The 10090-nt window shown below is 34.4% G+C and overlaps 1 protein-coding gene across 1 annotated transcript in view; it reads left to right on the top strand.

Annotated features, from left to right (window-relative positions):
• Positions 1–10090, top strand: part of TBC1D5 (TBC1 domain family member 5) — a 373122-nt gene that overhangs the window by 302908 nt on the left and 60124 nt on the right. Inside the window, exon 16 of the mRNA XM_023527949.1 lies at positions 6694–6767. Within this exon, the coding sequence (XP_023383717.1) occupies positions 6694–6767 (74 nt within the window). The remainder of the gene's footprint in view (positions 1–6693; positions 6768–10090) is intronic.

Raw genomic sequence — 10090 nt, 5'->3', positions numbered from 1 at the left:
GTAGAGCCTGGGATCTTTTCACCTGCCTGGGAGAAACCAACCACCTAGAAATAGAAATTAATGCAAAACTTAATTTTTAAAAATCTATTTATTAGATCCTTTTTGAGTTGAAATATCAGATACTGTACTGTTCTTAGTTAAGAACATTTTATGAGGTAATTTGTTAAGGGTTTTTTTTTAACATTTATATCCTAGTATACTTGCATTTGAGTCCTGTGGATGCCCATAGAGTATGGCACGAACTGTCACAACACAGAACTTGAAATCAGTAGACTGTGATCTCTAACTTGTGTAATAATGCTTCTAACTAGCAGAGAATCTGAAATGGTGCGTTCCAGTGGCATGGGCTTTACTAGTCACAGCATGCATCTGTACAGTTGGTTTGGAGGAAGCATGCCACTAGGCTTGCAGTCACTCATCATCGAGTTGTTTTACCTCTGTGGTGTACAAACTAGGCAGTTATAGAGCCTTAAGGGGGAGAAAAGGTAAACAGAATCTCAAGCAGCCAAAGTTAGTGCCTGAGCCCACGCTCTAAAGGTTAGAACCATAGAATGTGAGAGCAGAGGAAACTTGAGAGATGACCGGATCCCAATCTCTCATTTAATGAGTGGAGGCACTACAGTAGGTACTGCTGTTAGTGGTACTCTTGCTGCTGGGACTCACATAAGCTCATTTCTATTTCACGGCCTCTTCAGTGCTTCACCTCCCTCATGTATTTTATTCCTAAGAGAGCCCTTCAGGTTCTTACTCAGAACCTTTATCCTCTTAATTTCCACTTATTTTCAGAGACATATGTATCAAGTATACCCCTATTCATAGCAGATTAGAAATAGCTACATTTATTTTTAGTGGTAGGACTCTGCTAGCTATACTATAGAAGCAAGAAAAAGTAATATGATGGCAGAAAGTCCTCAAAAATCATTCCTAAGACCTCACAAAGCATAGAGTCTGTGGCCATTTAACTTCAGGGCACATATCCTGATGTGTGCATTGTGTGTGTCTTAAAGGGATTCCTATAGTATATCATGTTCAATGACTAGAGTTGACAGTAACAATAGTAATACTGAGTCAGTAATAAGACCTTAAACCATGTTCCATATACTCTGTTTAAGAAGACTGCATCCAAAATTATTATAATTTTAAATTACTGGCATTTAAATTTGTAAACTTAAGTTAAATGGGCTTTATTCCCCAGTGATATAAAATAATGAGTATTATTCAGTAAGCGTGTGTGTTCTTCATTAGTTGCATCACGTTAGCTATCGTTGCCTATATGAAGTATTAAGCTTTATATATTAGTATTCAAATTTCTATTAAAATACTCAATTTACCTACATAAGAGTATCTCGTTTAAAATTACATTTTTTTTTAATGTAGAGCTGTCACGCATGATTTAAAGAAAAGGAGAGTTCAGATCGTTAACACGTTGTAAATGTATTTTAATGCCAGGAGACATGCCCACTTACAGAATGGAAATGAATGTTATTTTATATATTTCTTAATTGTACTGTTTTATTGTTCTAAACAAATATGATTTCAATATTGCTTTGATAACAAGCTGTAGTCAGTAGTAATTCTAACTGATGGCAGGCAAATGAGTCAGAGAATCTCTTAATGCTGTAGCTTAAATTTTCTGAGGAACCAAGCCAAATGACTCTAGAAATATAAAGTTGTGTCTCTAAGGAAATGTCAAGTATTAATATCACAGTAAGTGCGAAAGGAAGCGCACAAGGATGGAACAATTGATGAAAACTAAGTCCCCAGTTATAAGAAGACAACAGCGCGCTTAAGCAAAGTATTTGGAACACAGTTATCACTAGGGCATTTTGTAACTGATCCCCACGCTGAAAGAAAGTGGTCTTGTTTGGCAGCTCTTCTGTCTTTTTATTTCTGGTCTGTTCTTCTCATGTCAGTCCACGAAAAGCTTGTCTACCTTCATATTAAAGATAAATATTCCTGCTAATGCCCCTCCCTGCATAAAGGCTTGAATAAAATTGAGTAAAAGGCAAAGAAGACAGTTCATACATATAGAAGCTAGTGTGAGTGGATGCTCTTCCTTCATTCGCTCACCAATGAACTGTAAGGCAAATCCTGAAGTTTTCTGACCCTTTGTTTCCTCACCCTGAAATCAAAGGTTTAGACTGATCCCTGAGGAGTCTCCCAGCTCCAGAAGTCTATGGTTCCAGATGTATTTGTTAACCCTACGATGAGAAATACTTCTCCAACATTGGTTCTTTAACTTGGGGTTTCCCACAAGTATCCTGCTGTGCTGTGACACCAACAAATCTTCACGTGTATCACAGATTTGTATAGTTTAGTGAGCACAATATTTAGTCTGTCAGGAGGCTTGTGTTAGAATATGACTTCTAACTATTTCAGAACAGAATCATCTACTTGGTGCCTTTGAGGAAAGATAATATAATAGCCTTTTTAGTGTACTCTGCTGGAAAATTTGAAAGTTGTTTTGAAAAATGGTTGTTTATAAAGATGAAAATGCTTATGGCTTTTATAGGTTAGTTAACTCACAATTATTTTTGCTTATATAGGGAGACAGTTCTGTGGAAAGAACAGAATTCATGTATATGTTGCTTGAAATGCATTCTGTAGTTTGTATATGTGTTGGGGGGGGGGGTAAAGGAAGGAAGAAGCACAGATGTTCCTCCATAATTTTCCTGGTGATATTTAATATGAAAATTAGTTTTCAGTCTCTAAATATACACTAATAGGTGATCCAGAAGCAGCAGAGTAAAGTGGTTAGCAAGCATAGAATTGAAAAATCTCTTTTTTAACATTTATATCCTAGTATACTTGCATTTGAGTCCTGTGGATGCCCATAGAGTATGGCACGAACTGTCACAACACAGAACTTGAAATCAGTAGACTGTGATCTCTAACTTGTGTAATAATGCTTCTAACTAGCAGAGAATCTGAAATGGTGCATTCCAGTGGCATGGGCTTTACTAGTCACAGCATGCATCTGTACAGTTGGTTTGGAGGAAGCATGCCACTAGGCTTGCAGTCACTCATCATCGAGTTGTTTCACCTCTGTGGTGTACAAACTAGGCAGTTATAGAGCCTTAAGGGGGAGAAAAGGTAAACAGAATCTCAAGCAGCCAAAGTTAGTGCCTGAGCCCACGCTCTAAAGGTTAGAACCATAGAATGTGAGAGCAGAGGAAACTTGAGAGACGACCGGATCCCAATCTCTCATTTAATGAGTGGAGGCACTACAGTAGGTACTGCTGTTAGTGGTACTCTTGCTGCTGGGACTCACATAAGCTCATTTCTATTTCACGGCCTCTTCAGTGCTTCACCTCCCTCATGTATTTTATTCCTAAGAGAGCCCTTCAGGTTCTTACTCAGAACCTTTATCCTCTTAATTTCCACTTATTTTCAGAGACATATGTATCAAGTATACCCCTATTCATAGCAGATTAGAAATAGCTACATTTATTTTTAGTGGTAGGACTCTGCTAGCTATACTATAGAAGCAAGAAAAAGTAATATGATGGCAGAAAGTCCTCAAAAATCATTCCTAAGACCTCACAAAGCATAGAGTCTGTGGCCATTTAACTTCAGGGCACATATCCTGATGTGTGCATTGTGTGTGTCTTAAAGGGATTCCTATAGTATATCATGTTCAATGACTAGAGTTGACAGTAACAATAGTAATACTGAGTCAGTAATAAGACCTTAAACCATGTTCCATATACTCTGTTTAAGAAGACTGCATCCAAAATTATTATAATTTTAAATTACTGGCATTTAAATTTGTAAACTTAAGTTAAATGGGCTTTATTCCCCAGTGATATAAAATAATGAGTATTATTCAGTAAGCGTGTGTGTTCTTCATTAGTTGCATCACGTTAGCTATCGTTGCCTATATGAAGTATTAAGCTTTATATATTAGTATTCAAATTTCTATTAAAATACTCAATTTACCTACATAAGAGTATCTCGTTTAAAATTACATTTTTTTTTAATGTAGAGCTGTCACGCATGATTTAAAGAAAAGGAGAGTTCAGATCGTTAACACGTTGTAAATGTATTTTAATGCCAGGAGACATGCCCACTTACAGAATGGAAATGAATGTTATTTTATATATTTCTTAATTGTACTGTTTTATTGTTCTAAACAAATATGATTTCAATATTGCTTTGATAACAAGCTGTAGTCAGTAGTAATTCTAACTGATGGCAGGCAAATGAGTCAGAGAATCTCTTAATGCTGTAGCTTAAATTTTCTGAGGAACCAAGCCAAATGACTCTAGAAATATAAAGTTGTGTCTCTAAGGAAATGTCAAGTATTAATATCACAGTAAGTGCGAAAGGAAGCGCACAAGGATGGAACAATTGATGAAAACTAAGTCCCCAGTTATAAGAAGACAACAGCGCGCTTAAGCAAAGTATTTGGAACACAGTTATCACTAGGGCATTTTGTAACTGATCCCCACGCTGAAAGAAAGTGGTCTTGTTTGGCAGCTCTTCTGTCTTTTTATTTCTGGTCTGTTCTTCTCATGTCAGTCCACGAAAAGCTTGTCTACCTTCATATTAAAGATAAATATTCCTGCTAATGCCCCTCCCTGCATAAAGGCTTGAATAAAATTGAGTAAAAGGCAAAGAAGACAGTTCATACATATAGAAGCTAGTGTGAGTGGATGCTCTTCCTTCATTCGCTCACCAATGAACTGTAAGGCAAATCCTGAAGTTTTCTGACCCTTTGTTTCCTCACCCTGAAATCAAAGGTTTAGACTGATCCCTGAGGAGTCTCCCAGCTCCAGAAGTCTATGGTTCCAGATGTATTTGTTAACCCTACGATGAGAAATACTTCTCCAACATTGGTTCTTTAACTTGGGGTTTCCCACAAGTATCCTGCTGTGCTGTGACACCAACAAATCTTCACGTGTATCACAGATTTGTATAGTTTAGTGAGCACAATATTTAGTCTGTCAGGAGGCTTGTGTTAGAATATGACTTCTAACTATTTCAGAACAGAATCATCTACTTGGTGCCTTTGAGGAAAGATAATATAATAGCCTTTTTAGTGTACTCTGCTGGAAAATTTGAAAGTTGTTTTGAAAAATGGTTGTTTATAAAGATGAAAATGCTTATGGCTTTTATAGGTTAGTTAACTCACAATTATTTTTGCTTATATAGGGAGACAGTTCTGTGGAAAGAACAGAATTCATGTATATGTTGCTTGAAATGCATTCTGTAGTTTGTATATGTTTTGGGGGGGGGTCGTAAAGGAAGGAAGAAGCACAGATGTTCCTCCATAATTTTCCTGGTGATATTTAATATGAAAATTAGTTTTCAGTCTCTAAATATACACTAATAGGTGATCCAGAAGCAGCAGAGTAAAGTGGTTAGCAAGCATAGAATTGAAAAATCTCTTTCAAATATTGAGAAAATAGGCACACCATTATTCAGTGAATAGAGAGTTAACTAAATTATGAAAATTCAGGACCTGATAAGTTCCACTAAAAGCTGTTTATCACTTATTTGGAATATTTATAGATTTTATTACAGTTATAGGAGAATATAAATATGTATACTGTTAATTGATGGAGTGATATAATTACAACCCAATAATTTCCAAATGAGCTCGTCATGCCGTAAGTCATAATTGCAGCAAGTGGTCAAGGCACTGAGGGTATGTTATGAATTCAAAAGTAGCTTTTTTACTATTGTATAAAAACTACAAAGGAAGCAAATCTATTAATCATGCATTATCATGCATAGAAAATATGGTGCCTTTAAGAAGGCTTGTTTTTCAGCTCATTAATCTCAAAATAATATAGGCTTCAAAGGATTATTCCTTCTGTTGACAGTGACTGCTTCACGTTCAACTTTGTCATCCAGGAAGGAAATCAAAGAAACAAAAAGTTTTCTTTCTAAATGGTAGTGTACCTCAGTTCTTCACAGAATTTCTTTCCTGTGTTGCTCCTTTTCCTTTCTTTCCTGTGTTCTTAAAATGCACTCCTTTCCCCCCATTTCTTTTGTCTATTTTTTGAATTTGAACACTTCTTTATTTTAAGCATTTACTACAGGTCCAATTTGTAAACGAAATCTCGCCTATAATAAGTATATCAAGTTTAAAGGGTATGCAGTTCACAGATTTATTTTTACATGTTGACATTTATAAGTACATGTGGTAACTTTTGAAATCTTTTCAATACTTAATGTGAAATTAGAACTTGTTTAGGTCTTTATCTGATCACTGAAAAAATTGGTTTCAAGTTTAGTTAAAAATAAATTGTGTCTTTTATAGGAGGAAATTGATTTCAAAAGAATGCTTTTACTTAATAAATGCATATGTCTTACTTTTGGATAAAGAATTTAAAAAATATATATAAAATCACACTAAAAATTGTGACATAATGAAATCTGCTCAGCAAAATCTTTGATTGCTAAAGTTTCCTCTACTTTAAACTGATAGAAACTTGTTTTATACTTTATTAGAAATGTGTTGTTTCTTTTTCCATTAAAAGAAACTTACACAAAACCTTTTTAGGAAACACTTTTTAAAAAATATTTCCTTTTAAAAATATTTATATTAATTATCATGAGATTTGCACTGTATTTTGTTTTACTTTACTTTTAGTAATTAGATTGATAAATGTATTACAGCGTTAAGTATGAAAGAAAACTTGATCATTTTTTCCTTTTTATGAAATCTAATTATTTTTTCTTATGAAATGCAGGCGATGTAGTTACAGGAAGCGATGCTCAGGTTTCTGTTCCTGTCCAGACTCTAACTGACCTCCAAGGTACAGTTACCATGGCAACATAGTATATCTCTTTGCCTGCAGTATTATCATTGCCTACTCCAAAACATTTTTCTTTTTGCCCACCCTCCATTCATACTGTCTATCAGTTCACTACCATTGTTCAGCCACTGAGTGGCACTGTTGTTTAGAACAAAAGTCCCCTCTCATGTCATACCTTGGTGATGCCAAATCTGGCTGTGATGTGGGTTTTCTATTAAGTTTGTACTAGCTTCTTTCCTTGCAAAATATGGTCACTATATTTTGTGGTTATTTTAACATTACATTTTATTTGGTAGCTCACACCGAGGTGTTCTTTTTGTTGCATAGGTGCTCTGTGACAGTAACTGACAAATCAGTTCTGAGATTAGACGATTTATATGCTGTTTGTATGCATATAAATGTATGAATTAACCAGAGTGCTTGTTTTATTTTACCTAAAAGAATTACGGTTTGATTTCAAAGTAAATTTTTAAGTAAAGGCTTTGTATTATGAATCACATTAATAGAAAGTTCAGTGTGACAGATCTCCATGTGAGTAACTGGCAATGGTATAAAATGAAAAGATAACATTTTAATATCATATTCAGGTGTTCAAAAATCTAGGGAGAAAAGTTCATTTAAGAAATACAAAATAATTGTAATCTGTATTCTGCATCTTCTGTGGAATTTAAAAACAAATATGTAAAATTGTTTCATTAATTTTTTATTATGTAATCTTTTAGCTAATGCTAGAGGATTTCTGTATTAAGTGGAAGCCTAGACTAAGACTCTTTCAAATTCAGACTGAAAAGATAGCAGAATTCATTAAAATTCACATCATGTTTTCCTTAATTTAAAATATCCACATAATATAGTCATGCTAGTAGTATTAAAATACTAATAATGATATGTCTTCATAATATCTGTGCTTTTTAATAAATTAACAGAAAAGAATATATTATTAGGAAATGAGTAGTCTGTTGGCTTAACATCTTAAAAAAACACGTGTACACTATTGCAATAGAGGGATGTGACCTTCTATATATAGGTCTGTGTTTCACAGGTGCAGCTTCTGGCTGTATTCTGATCATTGACCCAGCTGACCTTTAAGGGCCTTTTCAGCTCAGGGACTCCAGGAGGAGCTGCTGTTGACTCTTCTTAGTGTCTGTTAAGTGATATAATGGGATACAGTATCATGGAAATAGAAAAGGCAGATAATCTCCAAATGATTTCTCTTCAGACTTGTCAGTTATTACACTTAAGTAGATATCGATGAGATCATCTGATATGGTGAGAATTAATAGGACTTAAACTTGTTTCCTAAAATTAAAACCTGAGCTCTCCAGGCAACTCTTTACCAAGTGTTTTGTTATCCCAAAGTAGTTTGCTAACTTATTAACTTAGTTTACTGCAGAGTAGATCTTTAGCTATGGAAAGAGAAAGCTGAAGTCAGCCTTGATTATTCTGACTTCTGCTTCTATGCAATATTGCTCAGTTCATTCTTTCCTACAAACCAGAGCCACATGAACAGTCTTACTTTTTTAAATAGAATTTCAAAGAGGGAGATTTTATCATTTTGTTCAAATAACTTATTTTCTATTCTATAAGAAGAATCATCTCATTCATGTTTTTTTCAACAATTATCTATTGCGTGCCTATTATGTGCCAAGCTCTGTTTTCATTGGCCCCTTGCTTTCCTTACAACTTTAGCAGGTGGCTTGTGCATCAGCTTGTGCTTTAGGTGACCCAAGTAAGCCTATGTAGTGAGGAGCTAGTGCTTTCTTTGGTTACCCTGTTCAGAATTCCCCCTGCCTGTCACACTCTGACAGAGATTCTATCAGTCTGATAGAGAAGGCTCCGGGTGCTTTATGAGACACAAGGCCACAATAAACAGCTTTCAGTCTGTGATGATAACTACTAGGGCAGTGATGAGGAGACAGTGAGACAATACCTACCCTGATTTGGAGAAGTTACTTAGTGTTTTCCTTAACACACTTCCTACAGAGTGTCAAAAAGCAAGGGGAAGGAGAAGTAAACCAAAATAGTTTGTCGTGGCAACAAAAAACTTTCTAACAATTTATGCTTTAGTAGAATCAGTAATATTAGAAGTTGGAAAACCATCGAAAGTGCCAAACCCATTATATTCCCTTATATAATATTTCAAGAGTAGATATACTTTTCATGTCAGGGTAATAAAACTATCGTGTACACTTTCTCAAAAATGTTTTTCCAAGTATTGAAGTAAAGTTCAAGAAATGAAGTAAATATCAATACTCTCAGTGATTCTTTGATTATATTTAGCCTTTTTTGCCCATGAGATTTTATATCTGTATATTTGTCTTTTAATGCGCAGTAATTATATGGGTTTTAGTTTTTTTTTGAAGAAAAACACTGAATATAAAGTGATATTCCATAATTTAGATCAAATAATTTTTGGAAAATTGTTGGAAAGTTCCATTTTATATCTCTCAGTGTAGGTTGCAATTATTTAAAATGTGCCACAGGAGAATTTGGGTTTTGTTTTTTTTTTTAAAGACTTATCTCAAAGGGTTTCTTCAAAATTATTTTTGAAAATTATACACCTACCCTAGAAACTGTTTTCCAGAGATATTTAGGAACTTATTCACACCAAAAAGCTTTAAAATATGATCACACACACAAACACACAGACATTATTTCCAAAGAAAATTTAGAATTTCCAACAAGTATGTAAGTATTACCATACAATGGACCATTAGGAAAGAAATTTAGATTTCTTAACTTATTGCCATAGGCATTTTTAAATTTTATATTTGTGTATATGTATTTCAGTTATGAATATAAATATATATATGTGTGTGTCTGTGCACATAGATATCATTATATAACATCACGTTGTTTTTAAAAATAAAAAAAAGAAAAAGGTAAAATAATCTCCCTTCCCAGATAACCAGTTGACATACTTAAAACTAAAACACATATAACGTTAGACAATCTCAATTAAAGGCATTAAATAGATAAAAACCTCCCTTTTCTCCTTCCATTTTTTTCTGGCAGCCCATTTTCCTGAGAGTAAGTTTGTTAAGTTTCTTATAATTCCTTCTAGAAAAAAAAAAATAGACTTTAAACTGAGAAGTAACCAGTGAGTAACCAGTTATTAATGTGATAACAGCTCACATGTCTGGAGGTGAGACTTCCCCTAGGACCTTCAAGAAGAAAGGATTAACAAAAATTTCCCAGTGCAGATGACAAACTGGTAGACAAAGAAAAGAGGTCTAATCAACTAGTGTGGGACATAGTAATGACCAGACAGAGATAGCTCCTACTCACAAAAGTGAGTGAAGAGACTGAAAACCAAAATATTA

The sequence above is a fragment of the Pteropus vampyrus genome, unplaced genomic scaffold, assembly GCF_000151845.1.
Source record: "Pteropus vampyrus isolate Shadow unplaced genomic scaffold, Pvam_2.0 Scaffold1, whole genome shotgun sequence".
NCBI lineage: Eukaryota > Metazoa > Chordata > Mammalia > Chiroptera > Pteropodidae > Pteropus > Pteropus vampyrus.
Note: the sequence above shows the minus strand (reverse complement) of the source record. Positions and strands in the feature narration are given on the sequence as shown.